The sequence below is a fragment of the Aquila chrysaetos genome, chromosome 26, assembly GCF_900496995.4.
Source record: "Aquila chrysaetos chrysaetos chromosome 26, bAquChr1.4, whole genome shotgun sequence".
NCBI classification, from domain to species: Eukaryota; Metazoa; Chordata; class Aves; order Accipitriformes; family Accipitridae; genus Aquila; species Aquila chrysaetos.
The window spans coordinates 8,225,470-8,249,799 of NC_044029.1; the positions used below are offsets into that span (position 1 = coordinate 8,225,470).

General features: G+C 34.7%; 1 protein-coding gene across 9 annotated transcripts in view; it reads right to left on the bottom strand.

Annotated features, from left to right (window-relative positions):
• LRRIQ1 (leucine rich repeats and IQ motif containing 1) overlaps positions 1–24,330 on the bottom strand; it is a 114,582-nt gene that overhangs the window by 48,222 nt on the left and 42,030 nt on the right. For 8 of the 9 annotated variants that reach the window (XR_005931489.1, XM_030003092.2, XM_030003090.1 and 5 more), the window contains 5 exons: positions 23,101–23,220; positions 7,311–7,400; positions 6,470–6,594; positions 5,767–5,862; positions 5,334–5,419 (listed from right to left, as the gene is read on the bottom strand). Coding sequence is in view for 8 of the 9 variants with exons in the window: in XM_030003092.2 (XP_029858952.1) it covers positions 5,334–5,419; positions 5,767–5,862; positions 6,470–6,594; positions 7,311–7,400; positions 23,101–23,220 (517 nt within the window). In the remaining variant the exon portion in view is untranslated. The remainder of the gene's footprint in view (positions 1–5,333; positions 5,420–5,766; positions 5,863–6,469; positions 6,595–7,310; positions 7,401–23,100; positions 23,221–24,330) is intronic. The other variant, XM_041120547.1, reaches the window with a different exon arrangement.

Here is a 24,330-nt window from a genome sequence, read left to right on the forward strand (position 1 = left end):
AAGGACTTTTGTGTGAAGTCACATGAAGCTGTTAGTGCCAACCTAGATTTTTCAAACGTTTATTTGCGCACAAGGATATCAGCAGTAAAGAAGGTCCATGAACTCGGAAGAGAGGAAAATGATGGAAATTGTTCTTCTAAGAGATTTCTATCAGAAGATTTATCTCTGCGTCTTTGCAAAATAATTTAAATAATCTACAGGGATTTAACACAGTGCCAGACTACTTGAATTTGTACCTACCTAGATCACCTCAACCATTGCCTACAGCTCTTTTGTTATTAAAAATGAGTCCTTCTCTTTATCTAGTCCCAAATGTAGGTTATATTACATAGATTACTTTATAATACTAGTGCTTTTCAGTCTCTGAGTGAGCTAGGGAAATGAACTGCATGTATGCTTTGATGACAAGCAATCAAATGTTTTAGATTTCACACAGAGAACTGTGAAAGAGTCCAATAGTTCAAAATCATACAAATATCTTCCTGGATTCTGGCATAGTCATTTAAATGTGGCTTATTAGACGATGATCTATGCTGGCAATCTAGGAACCAGGGAGGTAATTTAATGCACATTGCTTGGCTGACTCCAAATATAGAAGATAAGTTGGACAAACACAAGAAATGTTATAGAAACAATATGGAAGGAATAGTTACTGCCTGATCTGGCACCACATTCGCTAAACAATTTCTTGATAATATGTGAAACTGAAAAAATTAAATGTTTGTCATTCATTTTTGTTGCGCAATATCTGTAATTAGAAAAACATAAACATATATGTGTGCCAACTTTAAAGAGCTGATAAATCAAAGTAGCGCACAGTGACAGATGCTTATCTATAAGATAATTCAATTTGTAAATTCATTTGGAAGAAAGACCACATTTTGTTCCATAATTGAACAGCAATTAGAACTCCAACTCATCCATGGCTGGAGTTCCCAGATGATACTGCTACATGGAATACGCAACAACAAAAATAGCTTTCTTTCTGCTACTAAGAAAATATAGATCAATGGTCATTTGTGTAACGTGTAACAAGGAATAATATCCCCCAGATTTTTATTCCGACTGTTGTTAATTCAACAAATCAATGTTGTATAGTCAGATCATCTGTTCTGGGGCTGTGGGTTTTGAAGGGGGTGGGTTGCGTTTTTTGTTGTGGTTTGGTTTTTTTTTTTTTAATTAGTATTGCATTGCTGTCTTAAATTCTAAACTAGAACCAAAAAATATTTACTAATCTCTATGAAATATCTTTATCATTGTGCTCTGGTTCTAGGAGTCAAGGCCCACTCCAGCTGCTTTTTACCTTTTTTTTTTCCTACCTATGTGGCAGCAAGAATGACCATCTCATGCTGTCAGTCACTGACAAGAGAGGTTTCCTTTGGAGAGCAAATGGTTAAATAAGAAGTAATACGGCAGTGTAGGAGAGACAAGCTGAAAGCAAGACAAGGCCTCCAGCCATCTTAAAAGAAATAGAAGTTAACTTTCAGAGGCTAATATAAAATCCACAGAATCAAGGAAATTCGAAGTTAAGCAAGAAATTCTGTACTGCTGTGCCAAGATATCTTTAGGAAGCTAGGACTGTTATGAGTCACAGACGCTTAATTTTTAAGCACAGTGAGGTGCATTAATGTCTGCTGTATTTAGATTTTTAATTAGAATTTCTATAGAATTTTATGCACCCATGATAAACAGGAATATTTCTGACATTATGCCAGTTTTACTTGGCTGCAATATTTCTGGTTTCTTGCCCACACTTTTTGTATTATCTTACTGTAGAGTAAAAATAGTTGAAGCAGACACAGCCTACATTTGGTATCGTTAAAATACAGGCCACAACTTTATTTAACTACATAAACAAGCATACATAACTGTAGTGGATTAGGGCATAACAGGCCTTAAGGCCATTAGTTGGTGGGACTGGTCTACTGCAATATAAGCATTGCCTGAATCACTCCCTATTACAAGGTTATGCTACTTTAAGCTCTTCCTTGTAATACAAACCACAGGATTCAGTGCACTTGCTAGTATTTTCCGTACTTTTTTCACTACTGAGAAGGTACATGGCCAGACATATGAGGTAAGATACTTCTCAGTTACTTCTACATATCTACAGTTTAACTCTGTGCTTCAGCCAGTCACTCTAGAGTTTGTGTCTAGGCAGGGGAGAACTATAAGTGCTTTTACAGTGAGATTCAAGTAGCCTGGTTTTGAATTATGTTTTAGGAGGAAATTAAGCGCATTTAAGGTGTCTATTTCTTTCCATGAAAGAATGCAGATGACTAGCTCAGATGTGGACTTCTATAATGAACCAAATGAATCCCATCACTGTTGCACTAGGAGAAGACAAACGCTTTAGATGGAAAGTAAAAAGGAAAAAATTCCCACACCTGAGGATGTTAAGAATCGAAGCTGTTCATGATTGTCCAATCCAAGTTCCAATCCAGCAGACGTCTTGACTATATTAAAGAGCAATTGGAAAACTCTCTGAATGGAAGCTGATTTAACACTTTGCATTTGTGAATCTCGGGCCTAAGGCAAAGGAGTTTGATAGCATATGGAATCAGACAGCATATCTCTGACAGGCCATTTGTTCCTACAAAATCCATCAGTAACTTAGCATTACCTGCAACTACTAAGATCATTACCATGGAAAGATTAATGGCACAAAAAAGATGTTTGGGATGATGCTGAAATCTTAGCATAAAAGCTTTCAGTGTATTTGTTAATAGCTGATAATTTATATGTATCTGGAACCTTTAGATGTTGTTGCTTTGCTTTTTGTCAGAAATTAAAGTTTTGCTTTTAAGTCAGACGTAAAGTAGTAAATGGATATAACACGGAAAATTGCTTTTTTACATCTTATAATTCACACTTTTAAGTGGATGCTGGCTATTTATTTTCTAGTGGGTAGGAATCTTTATCACTAATAAAATTATTTTATTGTAGTTAGCATACCTTCAGCTATTTTAAACCAGAAAGCTAAAAAAGGAAACAGTTGCAACTGTAACACTGAGGACGTGGAAATTCAAAAGAAACAGAAATAATAATACTAAAAATAAATCCTACAACATTTCTTATGCAGCTCATTTCAGAGGAGGTGAAGGAGATTGGAAGTTAATTTCTATGGAAAAACTAAAAGACAATGTTGACGTCTACTTACTCAGATAAATTTTGATCTGCTTTTAAATATTAGAAGGAATAAAGTCTCTTATGGAATTCCTGCTTCAGTAGGGTTAAACTCACAGCAATGGCCTAAGATTGTGAACTTTCTCTCTCTAGTTATACTGGAATTGCTGTAAGTATACTAGCATGAGCTGTACCACACAGAGATCCAAGAAAGATACTGGCAGCTTAATGGATCTGGTTACAGTTTCCTGATCTGGAGCTGGCTAGCCTCAGGATAAGGTATATCTACTCTAATTTAAATGCCGTAAAGTCCCTCTGTTCAACCAGACCCTAAACAAGACTCACCGCTTCAGAGGCGGTAGCTGATGTAAAACATAATTATATACATGGAGATTCTTCTCACATGGGAAATATTCCATCAGGATCACTTTTAGTGCAACAGCTGAGTTTTAGCATCAGTTTAAGATAAAAATACTTGTCTTAATTGATAATGTCTATTTGGTCCTTATTGATCAAGGAAGGACTGACTTTGTCAGTGTGCTGTATGAGAAAGAATAGTTGGCTTGATAATCTTTGTACTGAAAAGGGATTGAGTGTGCAATATTTTCAGTCATATTTCTTGGCTCTGGAAATTACGCTTTCCGCTTAACTGAAAAAAAGACAGTGATTGTAATGACTGTCAGAGAACTCTATACAGGAAAATTATATATATAGGTTATTTTTGTGCTTGATGTAATAGTCAGAAAGACAAAAAATTCCTGTATGAGGTAGTGTCAAGAAGAGAAAATTTGAGCCTATAAAAACATTGTGCAAAAGTTTTGTTAATTTTTTTAAAACTAGTAATATACTTTGAGAATATTCCAAGTGATACATTAAAAAGCTCAACACACATATACCATATTGAATAATCTGAACAAAGTGAATATAAACATATCAAAAAATCCATTAGGACTACAACAAAAATAGGACAGCAAATTTGATATGCTCAATCAGACATTTATGACTGGATTAATTACTACTAACATAAACTAGCGAGCATATGGAGAAAAGATGATATAACCTAATAAGCTCTATTCATTACAAAATGATACAGAGGACACCAAATGGAACACATGTAAAAAACTCAGCTGCACACCAGATATTTTCTGCTTTTTTTTTTTAGGTAACATGATAGAGCATCATGGGAAGCTATCAAGATTTAAATATAACAACTTTAACCTCTTATCCATTTTTTCTCCTTTCCAAAACAATAAAGCATGGTTTGCTGATTACATACCTCTTTCTCCGTGCCCCCCCCCCTTTTTTTTTAACAAGAGATCTTTTTTGTCATATTTAGTCTTAGGCATGATATTTAAAGTAGAAAAGATTATACAGAGAAACACTTAACTTTATCTGTAGGCTGAATTTTTTCCCTTCCAAGAGCAAAATGTATTTCAATATTTTTAACACTTAATACAGAAGAGATTTGCAAGGTTACACAAAAGAAGAAAATTAACTGTAGCTTGTGATACAATTTAAAAAAATTAAATGGAAATAAAGGTTCACTTTGCAAAGGCCACTTGGAGTGAGGTCCTATTGTCAACCAAGCTCTTACATATTTGAATGTTTCTTATACTAGCAGTATTTTATTAATATTTTTATTAACATATGTTTGTATTAGCATATCATGCTAACAGTTAATGATTCAAAGAAAGGTTCACTGCCATTAGAAGTATCTGAGAAGAACCAGAGGACAATTACAGAGAAGCTGGATAAGCATTATCTATTTCCACAGTGAATATTTAATACAAAAAACATGATTTCATTTCATATGTATCAAACTGTCATTTTCATAAATAGTTCTTGCATAAATCAATAATTTGAACCTGAGATTCCCCCAAGAGGAAAATACAAGAAGCACAAAATGCAGAAATATAAATTCCACATCTAGAAAAGAGATACATGAACAAAAAGAAACAAAATTTATGTTTAGCATAGCTGTCAAATATTCAACTTCAAAATCCAGTAGAATGTTTTTTAAAATCTGAGTATTTTATCACTGGAACAAATTGATTTGAACTGAGTTGTTTTTACTGAATCACACTCCACCTTTATTCAAATTAATGTTTAATGTTGTGCAAGCAAACTTTTAAAAAGAGAGACACTATTTTGAGATTTAAGAATAGAAAAATTACATCAATATAACCATTTTTTAACTGTTGACTTACCTAAATTTTTATTCCTATATTTTCTAGGCTTCATTTTATGGGCCCTCTTCAGCATTAGGTGTGCAGTAGAAATATCCTTAAAACCCCTAGGGGAAGAGAATAACTTACTAAACATTTCATATGTATTATCTTACACCAGCTGCATAGTATTGTGTAATGCACTTTTCAAAAAGAATACAAGTGTATAGCACTTCTTATGCCTGGTATGAAACTTTCAGAATTACAGGTAGCTCCAATGCTTATCTTAACATTACATTATTGCAACTTATTAAGCTGGTCTCCCAGACACTTGTCAAAGTAATTACAAGAATTTTTACTTTGGTAAAAAACAGAGATTCTTCAAAGGTGGAAATTAAAAAAAGCAAACAACAATAGCCAACTATACTGTAGCTATTTCTGGAAGTCACTATGTAAGCAAAATAGCTTAACACACCATTCTTCTGAAATTTTCTCTTCTTTTTCAGACATGAATGAAAATTTCTTTTTTTCCTTCCAGTCAGAGAGCTGTGACATTGTTTCCTTCCCTGACCTGAAAATAAAGTATAAGAGTGGTAGTGAAAGGTAGGTAAACAAGGAAGGGTCTTGGGTGACTATTTTGCAGCCTTTGTTATTGTACAAGTTGTTTGTGCCTTTTAAAGGCACTTTTGAAGCTTGGAAATAATACAAAAAAATCTATTTTAATACTCCAGGAAGGCTTTATCTTGGAGAGTAATAAAAGTCTGCCATCAATTTGAAATGTTTACATTTCAATTACTTGAAGCATATTTCAGTCCTTTCTCTCCAAAAGAATGCAGCTGTGTAAGAAATCCCTTTTAATCTTTATCTAGTCTTACAAATCTCTATTTCAACTTCTATGTTATATGTGAAAAAATATAAGTTTTATGATTTATAGTCAAACCTAGATAAATAAAAATACACATATATATTCTTATATTCTTAATTCTGGTAGTCAATGAAAAATAACAACTGAATTTAATATATTCAGTTTTAGCAAGTAAATACCTTTTAACTCCAGTAATACCATATTAACCAAAAATAGCAAAAGCATCATAAAACTGCCTCAAGTTCTCCTCCTTTTCATTTCTGTCAAATCCAAATGAACTAAATATAATGAAAAAATATATTATTTAACTTACCTGCTATGAAAGTGGATATTTTCTGCTAAGTATGAATGTGGTCTGTTAACACACTGCCAAGCTTCTTGTGGTGACAATGGCAAACTATTTGAACATTCACTGGAATTTGAAGGCCTAGAATACTTCTAAGTAAGACAAAGAAAAAAAATGCAGTTGATGATTCCTGCAAGTTCGAGTTTAAAATGTGCAGGGTAACCTGCACCAGGGTTTACAGAGTCTTTTACTTTAACAGAAAGGATTCTTAATGGTGATGTGCCAATTACAGACCTTCAACTAACTAAATAGGGCAAAAAGGTGACTTTAGTTACACTTAACATCCCCAAGTATAATGAATTATACATTTATAAGACTCCTTTCTTTTAACTGTAGGAAATAAAACATTAGTAATACTATGCTTGTAACAAGAAGAGAAAACCCTACCAAAACAAAAAGCTACAACTTCAAAGTTTATCAAATAACTAGCAGACATTACAGTTCAATGACCTTTAACTGTTCTGAAAACATTCAGCTGTTGTCATATAATGCAGATCTTACTATTTTTAAAGTAGTGTGTCAACTAGCAATTTTTAATCCATTGCCAAATGTACAGATGAAGCACATCATCTTTTTTTCTGCTACTGTGAAGTAAAGTGTTGAAATAAATCCAAAATAAAGAAAAAACTAAGCAAATGAAAGAAAAGCTAAAAGAAAAATTGCATCTGGAGATGAGGAGGAAGTCTGAGACTTCTAAAAGTAATTGTGTTTTTCGAGTCAATAGATTGTCATATTAATCACCCCAGAACAGCATATCCTTAAGGAATGAAAAAAGACTGAAGAGTAAGAAGTTTCTGTGACATGTTACCTTTGGCCAGTGCAGCTGGTTTGAGAGCAGGAGTGTTTTTGAAGGGAAACGGGTGGAATCTAGAGTTAGCCATTCCTTCTCTAATGCAGCCTGCATGAATGAGTAAAGTCAAATAGTGCACTGATAAAATCAGTTTAGTTTTGATAACTTTTGCAAAGTCTCTTTTAAATTGTCTTACATACTGTTTCAAGTGTTTTCAAGTCATATATCAGAACTGCCACCTGCAGAGCAATTGCACTTAAAACACCTTTGGAGATGCTGTGTTGTACTGTTTTATTTTAAACAAATCAGATTAACAGTATTTGTGGGTTGTGGGTTTTTTTCTATTTTTGGTTTTCTTTTGTTTTGTTTTTTAAATAAGATGCATCCCTTCCTTCTCAAATTCTTGTAATTTTATCCCAGCATTGTTAGTAAACCCAAGTTATTAAAAAAGACTGCCAAACTCTGAAAAAATACAGACCTAAGATACTTAAAAGCCTAAAGAACATGAACAGCTTTGTTTGCTGTTTTTGAGTAATTGAGTATTTTATATCCAGATGTAGGTGCCTGATTCTGTCAAACTTGCTTTTGTTGAGTTGAACTGAATTGGTGAATAGTTTTCATTGAAATCTGAGGTTAAAAAAGTAAATGTTATACATATTTATTCCTTCAATTAATTTTATTTTTGATGTAATGGAATAATTTGCAAACAAAATAATAGCTTGGAATGAAGAGGGATGACAGAATTGGGCGTTAACTGGTCTCTAGCACTTCAAGGCAGAATTCAGTTTTCTTTCATAAAAACAAAATTTAGATTTTTTTTCAAACTTATGACTTATTTTTCTTACATGTTGTTGATTTTTTTGACCACGTGTTCTTTCAATATATTCTGATAAATGAGAGAAGTAAACTTCTCCCACACAGTAAGTAAATACCTCTGAAGAATTTGGCTTCACTTACACAGGGCTCAGTCATTCAGGCTGTTCTTACTTCAGCAGCCTGGGGTTCATTCTTTTGAAAATGTCTAATTTATAAAACTGGACTACCTTTCTCCCATTCATAGAATATTTCAGATTGCACTGATTTCTGACCCTGAGAAATTATCCTAACTTTGGATACCTTACTGTGTAGTTTGTGTAAACAGGACTTTGCACAGCCTTAGACTGGTGAACAAGAAGGTTTTCCAAGCCCTTTGAAATTCTGAGAGACAAAAGGATCCTATTCCAGCTATTTTGAAAAGGTTACTTCTGTACTGGTTGCATAATTTGGTGACTCTAAGACCACTCTTTGTTTATAAGGTAACTGTGAACCAGCATTCTTCTTCCATTCTGACCTAGCTTTTTAAAATAAATTTTCAATAAATTTTGACTTTATTTTCATGTCTTAGAAGGGATGCATCTTACATCTTTGATTCCTTGTTTCTGGAATTCCCTATTCATTGATTACAGTATGTTTTGGTTTTCATTCTTTTATTTAATAAATCCAGATTAAAAAATCCGGATAAATTCTATGCCCTCATTATTAACAGATAATGTCTCTTTACCACTCTTCCCCTTCTTACCATTTCAATTCATGATAAATATACGTTATCCTTTTTATCACACCTCCTCGCTCAGGTGGTTATATACGTTAAGAAATCTATGTAAATAAACTGTAGAGGCATGCAACAAATACAATGTATCACATTCTTTAACTGTTACATTTACCTACAAGCCACTAACCTACCTCTCCTCAGTGATGACTCTTATGCTGATAACCACTCAGTGGTTGATTGAAACAATTTTCATTAAAAAAAAAAAAAAAAAAAAAAAAAAAAGTCACATGTAAAATCTATTCCAGAAGCAGACTGTAGTAAATCAAATCCCAAAGACAATCATTTAAAGATGTGAAATTGGTACAATTTGGACACAGAAGACAACTTCATATCTCAGCAGAGACAAAGCTATGATGTATTCAAGTTTTGTAATTGCCTGGGGTCTATGGGCAGAATCATCAAAATGAATAACTATGAAAAAGGGAGAAAATCTGATGAAACACTGTCAGCGAAATTAGGTATTATTCCTCCTTGTCCTCATTGAATTTACTCTTCAACTGCAATATGCAAGGCATATTTCTAGCTTTTCAGATGAGAGTTTTTCACTTATTTTCTAAGTGTGGGCGTGCAATCCAGTCACAGGTAAACTCAATGTCTGCAAAAGTTGTGTCTTCAACTTTACTGGTATATAAGGTATAGGAAAATGGCAAATTTCAGAAGTATTTTTTTTCTTCTCTATTTGCAAAAGAATCAATATAGCAGGGAGAGAGGTAGATTTCCACTTCTTGCACAATTTAAATGCCAATCATCTTAATTAGTGTGTACAATGATGTGTCCATTAATTACCTGGGTACTTAAATATCTTACATTAGCAGTGAATATGATCCAAGCTCTACTGTCAGATTTCAGGGCAAGCTTGCATCCTAGCTACTTGAATTTTTACCCCTCTGATGAAATTGTTTGTGACAGAAATCCATAAAATCATGACAAATGAAAACTAACACTCCAAAGCTGTAGCCAATTTTTTGGAACACGAATCACTTAAGCAAAACAATGATTGAATCCTTTTGCTTTATAGTTGCACCATAACCCAATTAAAGTTCTTTGCTCTTAATATTTAGGTTGAAACTTTTCTCACAAATATTTTCTTAGCCCGGTGTTTGCCATTTATTAATTTAATATTCTCCACGGTGCTTTTATTTCTTTCATAGCCTATAAAATCTCTTTCAGTCTTCTAAGTGTTGAAAAGAAGTGTCAATGAAAATATAAAAGCATGATTCAAAGGTACAAATTTGCAAGACAAAAAAAAAAGATAACTGATTTGTCATTAAGCACATTTGGCACTCCTATGACTGTGCAGCATATTATAACAATATACCACACTCTTGTTTTCTTTGGCCAACAAAAATAAACACATAACTGATTTTCAAATATATGCTCTTCCACTATGTTTATCCCTAGAGATTCTGACAGCACTAAGTTCAAGAAACTTCTCTCCATATCTTTCCCATAAACACAGTCCTAAATTATAACCAGTGCAAAGTTTATTACAGATTTACCAATACCTAAGGCTAAAAACTAGATCTATTTCTACTGACATTGTCCACTAAGAGAAAAAAAACAAACCAACTTGAGATTAATTATAAAGCAAATAAAATGATAAAGCTTGATTGTACGGTCTACATAAATAGTTATAGCCATACTATATTTATGTTTATTTCTAAAGCCAAATTAAGAAATTGATTTCATAAATACTGAGGTATATAACATAGCTTTACACATATATGTAAATCACATACAGTTGGTTTAACACACAGTAGTTCATCTGAAGATATCTTTTACGTTTCTGTATCCTCCATACTTTATTTCCAGTGTTTGTTTCAAATCAAAGACTGTATTGATTACCTTAAAAAAGTTTCAGTTTTCACAGGCACACAAAAAGTACATAGACCTTTCTAATTGTTTGTTAAAACTTCACAGGAATAAATTCACTTTAACTTACTGTTTGAAACACATTTTTAATACCTGGCAAATTTTTCAAGGGCTTCTTTTGTTTGTTTGTTTGGGGTTTTTTTTGCTAGACTTCATGTTTGTTTTCATCTAGCTCCTGCTCAGGACACAGACAAGATACTTCCAAGACAAGGAAGAATACAGACCACCAAATTCACTATTAAACACGATATAATTATCCCTGATATCATTCTTCAACAAGGTATGAATACATTTGGTTTTGGGGTTTTCTTTCTGAATTTTAATAATAAAACTTCCATAGTATTAGCTATTTCCATTTATCCATTAGGATCAAGAACTTTTTACGCTGATTTACAATGCATTTTTTACCCTTTGAGAGTCTAATCCTACAGGTTTTTTTCTCCCCTTTGATTTTGTAGCTCATCAATGAACTCTGGAGGCTTAGAGATTTTTTTTCATGGCCTATTGTATATAACCTTTTTCATTTTGTTATTCCTTAATTTTTTCCAATATTTATTCTATCCCTTCTTTTGCAAAATGTAATGACTATTTACCATCAAACATTAAAGTTCTGTGGTCTCAGAAACAGAATCCAATCCTACAACCACCAAAGTCAGTGAGAATGGTTCTACTAACTTTGATGGGGACTGAATGAGCTACTGAAAAGCAGAGTTTTAGTGCAAGCGTTACTCAGACAATCTAATTCTAGGCATCTTTCACATGTTCTGGATTACATTCTGGAGCTACATCTTTTATAATGTCGTATTTAAACCATGAACAAAAAATAGCTCACAGGACACAGTGTCAAACCTACACTCGGCTATGAAGAACTTCTACAAGTAAAACTGTCCAAACTGTGAATAATACTATCACATAATACCTTTCATCTCTCCTAGATCAAGGAGGATCAAAAAAGTATAATAAAACCCAAACCAATCCCCCAAACCGTAGTATGGTTAGAAGCAGAGGATGTAAGAAGGCATTAACAATACAGGCTGTAAAGGAAGGCCAGCATTTGATATGTAACAACCCTGTTCTGGGTCAGACCAAATACCTATCTACATCAGTACTCTGCTTCCAGAAGAGCTCAGTAGCAGATGCTCATGGAAAGAATGAAAGAAGCTGGACATGTTGAGGACAGTCCTTCCCTTGGTATATTCTTTCAGACCTTGGAAATTGGTTTCAGGACCTTCTGTTAACATCTAGGAAAAGATTCCTCAACTTAAAACAGTAATCCAACTTCTTATGACAAATATAACCATCTAGTCAGTGTGTTTGCAAGGTCATCTCTATGTCAATCCAGAAAGAATGCAGATCATTGACATCGCTCAGACCATATAACTGCTGAAGTGGTGTATATTAACTCCAAAAGGCCAACATGTTGGCTGCCATGGGAGCTGAAGCTACCCCAGGTTTCCAAAAATGGTGGACCTCAGAATCACAAGGTGAATCACCATCTGACAAAACTGTGAAACTATTTTTGAAAATTAGGGAGAACTAACTCTTTACACATCTTTCCTTTCTTCTTTCACTTCTTCATTGACTCATTCACTGCAGGACAGCAATGGTTTAGCCAGAAAAATTGTTTTACTGCTATTTATGTAGTGCTTTCATTTATATGGTATCTTAAGATAAAAATAGGAAAATTACCCAACAGAATATAAATGAGCAGAAGAAAATCAATATCCCAAACTCACTCTGAACTCAGAGCCACGACTGGCTCCTGAGCATTACAACAGAATAGGAGGAATGGGAGGGAAAAAAATCATCTTTTATTAAAAAAAAAAGTAAAAAATGTCCACATTACAATTTCACAGAAATAGTGTGTGGAATTCTTTGCTTTTAAAAAAAGATTCACCTTCCAGTTCACCTGCCTGGTTTTGTCCAACCTGTTTTTCTGGACTTCTGCTCCCCTCAGTGAGGCAGGCCAGTACTGTCATTCTCAGTCAGAATGGCCCTTTTTCAACCAGATTTTACAAAGTATCTGCTCTCTCTACATTCAAATTCGTTTTTAATAAGAATAATATGTAATAAGAGTAAATAAATAAATAAATCAGAATGAATTTTTCCACTAGTTTTCTCTATAGAATACAAGTTTAAATAAAGTTCTTCAGGTCAGTGATGTCTCTGATTTCTACTTTCCTAGGTTTTAGTCAGTATATTTGAATAGGCAGTTAAAGTCTAGTTCACTCCAAGAAAATAAAACAAAAGGTTAAAACAAAAAGACAAGTGAAAGACAGTGCTTTAATCCAAGGCAGAACGTTCAACAGCATTCTATGACTATTTCAAATAAGCTGACAAAATCTCTTTTGGGGCAATACATGCCACATGAAGAACTACTTTTCCTAGTATTAGACATCCTGTAGGTTAACGAATTGCTCAGACTGGGAGGGGGAGTGGTCAGGCAGAAGGATCATATGCTGAAGGTTAACCCTGTGGATACTCACAATAGAAAAGGGCATACTGCAGCCAGCCGTACCGTACTGCCTTTCATCTGGCAGAAAGCTGTAACTTTCTCTCTTGGTTCCTGGCAAACATATTTCACTCTGTGGGGTATTTCATTCAAGCATCATGCTACTCCAGGACAACATCTTTCATTTCTTTTTAAACTAAACTTCATTTCTGCCAAGGCCTAAGTATTCTTTGCTAGAAATTTCTTCTCCAAAAGCATAAGTAAGTTTTGACAAACTTCTTAAAAAATCACAAATTTTTAGCTCTTATAGCTGATACAAAAGGACCAGATCACTTTTCTGTGCTCATTTATATATTGTTGATAGACTGCGACTGAAAACTTCATTTGAAATTAAAGATCTGAATATTGTTGTGTATTTAGCCTTTTCTTTTATCCAGTCTTTTTAGGAATCAGATTACTCTATGGACTAGCTTTTCTGAGAAACTCAAGTTTTTGCATAAAGCATAGTTCAATGCTAGGAAGTTGAATACCAGTTCAGACCCAGACTTTCTAAAAAACTTTCAGAGCTAAGATAGTACCAAATATGAACATCCTCAACTGAATCATCTATTAGTTGCATTATTATCCCACTTCCAATACCACAAAGATTCAGTCTAAGTTCTGCCATTTTAAAACTATATGCAAACATGTTGAATAATTTTATAAAAAAATGTATATAGATTTCTTTTTAATTAGACAGTTTAGGGATATACATTTTATAGAAAATAGATCTCTGAACTGCAAGCAGTAGGAAAAATAGTCTTTTTCTCTGGGATTGTCTTTAATGCTTTTTCACATATTTTATGTGGTGAAGATAAATAGGTTAGCACCCTAATAAAGGTTATTTTAACCTTTGGCAATGCTTCTTTTTCAACCCTGTCTTTATATAAGACAAGAGAATTAGGAAAGAAAGCTGGGCACGGCTGCATTCTTACAATTGCTAAAACCAAGCAATATTTCAAGCCAAAAAAAGTAGTGAGTATCATATGGATTCCAGAGAAACATCGCAACGATTAATTGACCCCAAGAGATTTTATAGACTTACAAAAGCTGGTTAATTATCAGAGTACACTCTTGTAGGAAAATCAGAGGACAAGCATAGTTGTGTAGTTGTCCATTTATAAGAAGGATATATTGACAATTACTGGAAAAATCACAACATTCTGTTAAGAAAAATATTCAGGAAAATTTTATTGGGGAATGTCTTCTCCAAATGTCATTTTTCCAAACTGTTTAACAAGCTCAGAAAACTAACTGTTCTCTCAAATTCTAATATGCATATTTATATATATTTAATGTATATACCTATGTGATTTAGAGAAATACGTATGACTAAAATGATGGAAATAATTTATTTTAGAATATACAAAAGGAAATGAATAATGAAAATTTCAGGGACCCTAAAAGTCTTCATTCACAAAAAGGGTTGAATATATACACACATAATTAACTCTCCAAAAGTCTGAATCTTATTGTAGTTCATGTCAGTCATTCATGACCTATAATGCCCCCAAGTTTTCTAGAAATGCATTTTTGCCTTAAGCCTGACAGTGTTCAAAGGAAGCTCTGGGTGCTACATCTTTTTTTTTGAATACAGGAATAAAAAATACAGATGGGTAAATGGTAACCTCAGCTTCAGAGGTTAGACATGGTTTAAGTAAGCATCAGAAATTCATGCTTCAAAAATCTTTTGAGAGTATACTACCACCCACCTCAATAAACACCAGGCTCCTGGCACCCTCAAAATGGCTTTGAGACCCCAGATGCAGTCTTTCCCCATTAAAATGACAAGAATCTTCAAGTCTTCCCCTCTCTGACTCTGCCACACTACACAAACTTTAGCTGGTATGGCCCTATAAGCCTTTTTCAAAGTTCTTCTAGCTCTGTGAAAACAAACAAACAAAACTTTCAAGGGGCAATGAATTAAAAAACCCAACAAACAGAACAGCCAAGGGACACCTCATCCCCACCCCTTAAATACTGTACATTCAAAGAACACACAATTTCAAAGGAAGATAACCCAAAATGTTCTACCAAGTTTGGGGAATGAATACTAAAAACACAATAGAAAAGAAAGCTGTACTTCAGCTTGCAGTTTTGTCAAAGGAAGGAAGTCAGGCAGAAGCAGAGGGTAATAAAAAATAGACTAGTCACAAATTTATAGTCATCTAACCTTTAATATGTTTCAAAGTTCATGTCACACAAGAAATTTGATTCAATGTCAAGACAACTCTTCCTTTTTGTTTAAAAGTCCCTATTTCAGAAATAAGAGCAAAGAAGGATTAAGTTGGAAGCATATATTATTTGAAACTGATGATAACAAATACCTAATTACACTAAAAATGCTTAATTCTAAAGAAGATACGTCTTAATCATCTCTCAGCTTCACTTATACTGTCCTCCTTATAAGTGCCTAGCACTAACCTTTCTATTTGAAACAAATTATGCACAAATGAATCTTCAAGTTTAAATTTGTTGATTTATAAGTCTCAACACCTTAAATCTTTTGGGACCTGCACTGCTACTTTCTGGGAACTTCAAGAGTTTCAGGAACTGATTCTTTGCGATGTTTTCCTATTGTAAACTCAGAATTGTGAAATGATAAATAGCTACTGCTGTTTCCATGTAAAAATAAAGTTTTGAAGTTTCCATACAAACAAAATGACTAGACTGAGTACCAGGAGATGGTTTTAACAGTAGCATTTAGGATTCTTTAGCCCACTCCATTCAAGGACAAACTAGACAAAGTTAAATAGTTTTTAGCTAAATTAAAATTGTGTTATAGGGTATGAGTGCTATTTTTTCCCTTCTGTTTCCGCTGTTAGAAACTCAAGAATTGCATGGTGAAGAAAGTCCATTAGGACCATAGATCCTTTTCTGTGGTGCTGCTTCCTAGACAGTCAGCCCCCAGCCAACAGTGTTGCAAGGGATGACTCTAGCCCACGTACAGGATCTTGCACTTGCTCTTGTTGAACATGAGGCTCTGGTCAGCCTGTTTATCTAGCCAGTGCAGGCTGCTCTACAGAACACCCTGGTCCTCCAGCATACTGACCGCTGCCCCAATTTGGTATCATCCGCACATTTGCTGAGATTGCATTCTGTTCCATCATGCAGGTTGTTAATTAAAATATTAACTATTGTGGTCCCCCTACCATCTATGATGGGCTCCATTAACTACTGTCCACAAGCTGGATTTTGCACCAGAGAACTATTTGAGCCTGGCAGTCCAGTCAGTTTGCCATTCATCTTACGGTTTACTTGTCCAGCCCATACCTCAACAAATTTTGAAAATAAGACTGTGGGAGACTGTCAATGGCCTTGCTAAAATAAAGGCATGCAATATGCACTGCCCTCCCCTTATTCATAGTGCCAGTCACCTTGTGATAGAAAGCAATGAAGTTGATCAGCTCTTGGTAAACCCATGCTGGCTGTTCCCAATCATCTTCTTTCATGGGTTTAGAAATGGCTTCTGGGAAGATTTGCTCCACAACCTTCCCAGGAACTGAGACAAGGTTGATTGGTCTCTAGTTCCCTGCATCTTTCTTCTTGCCTTTCTCGAAGATGAGTGTGATGTCTGCCCTTTTCCAGTCACCAGTAACGTCCCCCAGCTGTCATGACCTTTCATAGATGATAGAGTGACCTCAAAATTACATCAGGCAGCTTGTTCAACCCCCTTGGATGCATCCCATCTGTTCCCTGGGACTTGTATATGTTCAGGTGAGTTAAGCTGTGCTGTGGTTGGATAATATCTATGTTCTAAACTAAAAGGACTTCAGGTTCCAGGCAATGAGACATGTATGGATTTCACTGTGGAGGAGAAAGGAAGCTGACATTTCACTTTCCTCTTTGGTTCCTCCAGAAGTACTGCTATTTAACTCAATTACAATATTGGCTGCATCAATGGCCTCTTCTCAAAGAGCACAGAGAAGTCAGGATTGCTCCTGAAATCTGTAAATAGGCATTACTAAAAAATATTTTTCAATAGAAATCAAGGTATGTGGACATGCTGAATATCAGACATTTAACTAGATCCTTTAAACACAATCTATACCTACACTAAAATGTCACTTTAACATTACACAAAAATTAAAGAACTTACGGAAGATATATTCAATGATTTGGGATCCTTAGCTCAGCTTTCAAGAGACTCCAGATGCAAATGTACTCCCTGAGAAGAACTGATGGCTCTGTTATTACTTCCATTTACAATGAGACATTTGGCTTAGAATGATTTTCCTTTGAGGCTACAATAATCAGTCTAAAACTCCACAGAAGTAAGACTTTTTTCACTTTTATACATTTTTCCACTGCTTGGCCTATTTATTCAGTTCCGATGTTTGACTTGGTCTTTAGAGAAATAAGACTAGGAAGTAGAATTAATGACATCACTATGATATGTCATACAAGCTAAATACAATTTAGAATAATACTATACCATTTGGCTAAATACAGGTTCCAAATAATATCTTTAGTGTTATGCATCATTAGTGGGCTTTCCTTTGGAAAGTATTTGTTTGAATCTGGGTATTTAACCAAGAATTAGATAGAGACAAGCCATAAAGATAGTTTCTGTTTAAAAATTAAAAGAATTTCAGGTGGCATTAAGAACTGAGATCTCACGGTGGAAGGCCAGAAAGCAATTGGAGCACATTTTGCATAAGCTGTGAAGCTGCAGTGTTAGTGATGGCCACAACTCCTAATAGCTCTGTTTGTGGTTATTTTATCAGATACTGACTGCAACAACCTACTTCCAAGGCCAGGATATCTATCAGATAACGAGAAAACAATTCAGCACTTGAGATGAGCTGAAGGAGGTAGAAAAGAGGCTTTACATATCTGATGATGCCACGACTGAGAATGGCATGTGATTCGTTAACATAGCAGCTGAAGAAGCAGGATCAGATCAAGAAGTTGTTGATACACACGCATTGAAAAGATTGATCTTCCAATATGTTATTTAGGAGTTTTTCCCCTCCCTTTTAAAAGAATAGGATAGATCTAATTAAATTTTCAACATACACTTTTTTGTTTTTCTACAGCACTGTAACTTTATAAGAAATATGATGAAAAAAAGCATCATATTCTTTGCAGTATAGAATAAGGAAAGGCTGGATTCTGATCTGACATTTATGAGCAATTACAAGAGCTAGACATGCATGAGAGCGTCAAGATACAAGAAATGTTATGGGAACCTTCTAATCCATAGGCTATACTTATTTCCTGGCACTAGCCAGAAAACAGCAATCACTGTCACAAGCCCATAATCATAAACTTACAGCCTGAGACAAACCACATTATGAAGGATTATCTGAAAAGAAAACAAAACACATTGTATGTGTCTAGTGTGGACATGTGATAAGAATACTAAAGATGGGAGATGTAAAGAAATTGTTGTTCTAATTGCTGTTTACTTTTCAAGAGTTAGCACGTATAAGGTAGTGTTTATTGTGTCCCCCCCCAAAAAAAAAAAAAAAGAAAACTGCTACCTAGCTGCCATGGAAGGCAAGCAAAAAAATAGGAATGGCTATGTGTCTGTGTGAATATGTAAAAAAATGTGAAGGAAACTCCTGGTCCATAATTTCAAAAGCTGTCAAAAAGACTGGGATTTTAAAATTCTACATAATCAAGCTCAGAAGCAGAACACCACTTTGACTCAGGGCAACAGATTTATTCCCTTTGATGAAGGAAGCAGTGATGGATTTCTTTTTGGCTTGGTTGCAACTTACAAAGTTACTTTCTTTTTGAAGAAGTATGACTAGTTAGCCCTGATTTAAACTAAATTCAAAAAATGAAGTTTTGAAAAATACAGCACTTAGTTTCTGTTCCATGTAACCATCAATATTGGTACTCATCTTGATGAGAATAAGACATATGTCCATATGCTGACTCAGTGTAGGAATAATTTATTCAATGGCCACTGTTCTGAGTAAAGAGTTGTCTTAAAACTGATCATATTCAATTGGTTCAGCTTTCTCACACGCTGGGAAGTTCAGCTATTTTGCATTTGGCTCACATCATATTCTCATCAAGAAAACAGCAATGCTGATGGTTGCATGGTACAGAAATTAAGAGCTGTGTCAAGCAAATGTGTTACCAGATTTTGTCCACCAGAGGTAAAGTGAGCTCTGCCTTGTAGATCATTTGCTACATGGATGGACTGCTGATGAAAGGTTGCCTTAAGAACAGCCTTCTGGAGCATATAGGCTGGAATTCTCCAAAGTCCACATGAAAGACATGAAAATATCACTAAATACCAGGCTCATACTTTCCAAGACATCTGTTGGCCAGATCTTTCATCTCATCTGGCATAGCCTGTTTGACATTGCACAACAGACACAAAACGCTACTGCCATCAATTGCCTCTGAATGTCTTTGGCAATGTACAGGAGCTGATATGAATACAAGAAGATATCAGTAATTGCTTAGGTGAAATGATTACTATTCATGCTATTGTGAGCAAGATAAAGGCCCTTCCTCCAGCTCAATCACATGCAATCCATTTTTCACATGATATGGTGCCAAACTTGTACTAAAAAATATACCACTGCTCAATGTGCATAAATGAAGTAAACAGAAGATCTTTGGCAAAGACTAGTTTTCCCCATGCTGTTTCACAGCCTCATCTTCCCCAGAGCACTGGGTACACTGAGTTTATAATGAAGATATTAAACAGTCATTTAATGAAGACTGGTACCTAATGACTTACTGCATTGTGATATTTGCAATTGGTTTAAATAGGTGCTTGCACACCAGTGATTTTGTGGAATGCTAGATAATACTCAATAAAATCATTATGACTGAAATCTACGTAATACTGGTATAAAAAACACAGTGACTACACCACAAAATAGTGGACTATTCCAAAAACTTCTGGCCGAGATTTAGTACATTTGTATTGGTTTGCAATAAGGAAAGCTTTTTCTGCCCTTCTCTCTCATTTCAGTCACCCTGTCCAACAGTGAAATCCGTAGTACAAAATGGTGTCCAGATATTTTTCTCTTCCTTCACACCCTAGCATATGGGATCTCTTAGCCCAGCAATATGTACTCCTCCCTTCACACTTGTTTGAGGCCCTACAGATAGCCACTGATATCATGTGTCATTATTTGGCTCTGCTTCAGCACTTTGCTATAAAACACTGAGGCCAGAAAGGAGGGAATAGGAAGTATAGACTGTTCCAAGCTTCTGCTGCTTGTTTCTGCAGAAGTAGAAAGTCCATGTGATTTGGTATCGTCCAGCTGCAGAGAATGAAACAGCTAAAGACACATGGAACCAGGCAACCTAGTACTGAGGATGGATAGTCTGGGCTAGGCAGAGCAGAGTATAGGCCCGTTATAGTTAAACCACACATTTCTCACAACCAAACTCTTCTGCACAGCCAAGATATATGCTTGAAAAAAAACAAAAACAAAAAAAAGAAAGAAAAAAAGGAAAAAATATGACAAATATTGCAGGGTATAATTCTAGTTACAGCCATCAATCTTGAACACTGAAATGCTTGCTCACTGAACAAAGTATATCCTTCATGGGCATATACATTGTAAATTTATCACATACACTGCTCTGTAGAAAATAGATGTTCTTATACTTTTCATCACAAGAAGCTAAGGGCTTGTGTAACTTATTTGACATCAGTCCCCAGTTCAGCCTTTGAGCCTGCTGTGCAAATTAAAATGTCAGCTCGTGGTTCTCCTCTCATGATCAGAGCCTAACCACTTTCTCTGAGAATTGCTCCCTAAACCCATGTTTTATTTCTTTCCTAAGAAACTCAATAACAATTTGGAAAAAAAAGGAAGAAATGTGTGACAACACCAGAGGGTGATACAGTGCAAGCCTCTGAAATGAGCTGGCCTTTTTTTCCTGCCTTCCCCACTCCTTTTTCTCCCTGGCCTCAGGAGCACCTGCCCAAATGCAATTGCCTTGCTGACAGACAGGTGGAACAAAACTGCCCATGCAGTTTTCAGTTCAGCAATTAAAAAAAATAATTAAAAAAAATCACAGGATTATTTGGGCCGAACAGAGTGAAACAAGGACGGCTCAATTGAATTACAGTATATAAGACTCTGGCCTACTGGCTGAATAATTCAAAACAGGATATTTTCCTTCTTTAATATATGAACAGATACTTCCTTCCTGTGTGAAGAAATAAATCCTTCAACTTTCTGCTTTTTATTATTTTAGAAAGAAGCCAGGGATCAGAGAACATCAACTAATGAGACTGTTCTTTTTTGTATATATATTTCAAATTAAAATGAAAAAAATCCTAAAATTTAAGCCAGATCTCTGTGTTTACACATACACATTTCCTGTCTACCAAATGATTCCTGGGACTCCTGCCTCAAACATTTTGCATGCTCTTACAATAAGACAGTAATTCTGAAAATGTATCTTAGAATAGCTGCTGAAAGGAGAAGAAAAATATAAAATTACTCCAAGTCATCAAGTCATTGGTAATAATTTCACACAAAGCCCAACTATTTTCTAAGGGGAGGGAGGTGGCAAAAGAAGGCTGATACTCAGATGACCGAAGACTGATCAACTGTAAACTGCAGTGCTCCAACTAACAACATATTTGGTTTCATAACTATCTGTGAGCCATACAAATATGTGATCATAAATAGAATCTAATCCTGCCAGTAGCAGGGCTATCCCATCTGTCTCCTTTACAAAATTACAGTGGAATATTGACAAATGGCTCTTGCAAAGATGCAGCAGCTGAATAAGCACATTCAGAGAGAAGAGTTCATGAAAAAAAGCCTCAGTCATATCCTTTCAGGTCTCAAATGGCCACATTGCTATCAGTTTTCTTTGCTTTACCTGAAACCTTTAGAAAAAAAAAAAAAAAGAAGCCAACGAATGTGAACAATTAAGAGAAACCAGTGGTCCAGACAAATATATAGGTAAGTCATCAACAGCTGCCTTATTACACATACCGAGTCTAGAACTCCCCATGTAGACTGTGTCTTTTGAGGCTATAAAACATAAAATTGGTTTAAAGATTCTTTTCCTCGCTTACTGAATGACAATATTAATCCTGTAGACATTTTTATTTTTTACTTAATTATCGCTAAATTCAGTTTTGAATGTGCTGTTATTCCTCAAATTCCTTTGGAGTCTGCTTTTATTTCTTAGAATGGAAACTTCTAAGCCAATTTCAATCGTCTGAAAATGAAAGGACATTATTAACTCTATGTAACTTGTAAAAATTACTAGTAATATTTTCTGGATTTTGTGCATCACAGACCTTCTAAGCGTGTTTTTTTCCTGATTTAACTATACTTCTCTTCATAATTTACTACGGTATTCAGACTTGTGATCTTTTTAGCACTTTATCTATAAAACAAAAGAAGAGCTAATAAGCCACCTTCACCTTTGGTTTTGGGGGTGTGGTTTTTTTACTGGAATACTGTAACACTGAATCTCAGCTATATTTTCAGCTACATTATTGTTCTCATTGTATCATGAAAATGAACAAAATACTCAAATATTGTTGACATTATAATCTGTTACTAAAATACGAAAAAGCTAAACATTTTAGAAGAAAAGTAGCTGTTTCCTTATTTTCATTTGATTGTCCTTTAACTGTAGAAATACATGGGATTCTACAGTGGGTGTGACATTAATAGCACAGTAACTACCAGCGCATCTCAAAGAGCAGGAGGCAATTAATCCATGACAAATGGATTTAAATGAGCTATATGTACCAAATGCTTCTTTATTTCTGGACATCCAACATGTTAATTCTAGCCCTGGTAGTCCTTTTAATTTCTTTTATTTCCAACACCTACATGATTGCTTAAGAAGAATAATATTTATTTTTTACATGAAGTTTTTATGTTAATGATTGTGCTTACTTCGGAAAATGTGAAATCATCCACATTTATTTCTTCATAGTCATCCTCCACTTCATCACTTTTAACAGCTGCAAGAGCACTGGCCAGTTTCTTTCGCAAAAGAAAACCCTTCCAAAATGCCTAAACAAAAAATTTAAAGCATGTTATACAAAGCCATAGATCAAACCCAAATCCAGATTCTCTATGTTATCCCATTAGGAAGATAAAACATCTTGGGCCTTGGTTTAATAGCTCAATGATCTGTTTTTTGAACTTTATGTGACATTTAAAACTACAAGACAAATTAAATGCCAGCATATGTCTAAAGCTTAGAGTACTCAAGAGGCTCTCCACAAGTAAGCAGAAAGGAATCCTGCAACTCCCTCAACTACAAACCTGGGTCAACTAATTAATTATTTGACAATTCCTTCAGGGACTATTATAAACTGAAAGGAAAGGCTACGTAAGAAAAAGCTGAGTGTCAACTTTCAAATTACTGAGAATAAAAATACACTTGTACTAAATGTCTTATAGCTTACAAGTAGCAATTCTTGGAGACATCTCATGCAATTGACCCAGGTCAATTACTCTTTCTTAACTGTCTAAGATCTTTATTTAAAAAAAATATTACCAGTGGGCATAATCATATCTAAGAAAAAGGAGCACTTTAGGAATTAAGTGCTAGAAAAAGAGCAAGGGTGTTAGCAACACATGCCAAGCTGTAGAATCACATCCAGGAAAACACTTCAGAGATCAAAATTACATAGATGGAATTACAAAAACTAAATTCAAGACAGCAATTGTCCCCCACATCAGTGTTTGACATCATTAGAGTTCAAGATGCCCATAGCATTTAAAACACCATGCAAAAAAATTTCCATTGTCCTGAAAGGTGTAGTATTGTCCACACTAAATGGCTTTGCAATGAAGGCACTAAAATAGGAAGGGAATCTCATATTTTGGCTTAACATTTAGCTTATTAATTTTTAGGAAATAATTGTCTAGCTGCATAAATTATTGAAAATGTCACTGGTCTTACATACACAATTTCTGATTATTATAAAAATGATTAAATGTATTAGAAATGCTTTCTCATAATTTCACTGTTATTTTCCTACAGATGTTCATAACCATCCAGATGAAATATCCTGATATTACTGAGTGATCAAATGAGAAATATATTTCATTCAACAAATAGGATTAGTATTTACAAATGCAAAGGAGAAAAGTAATCCTAATGGTATATGCAGA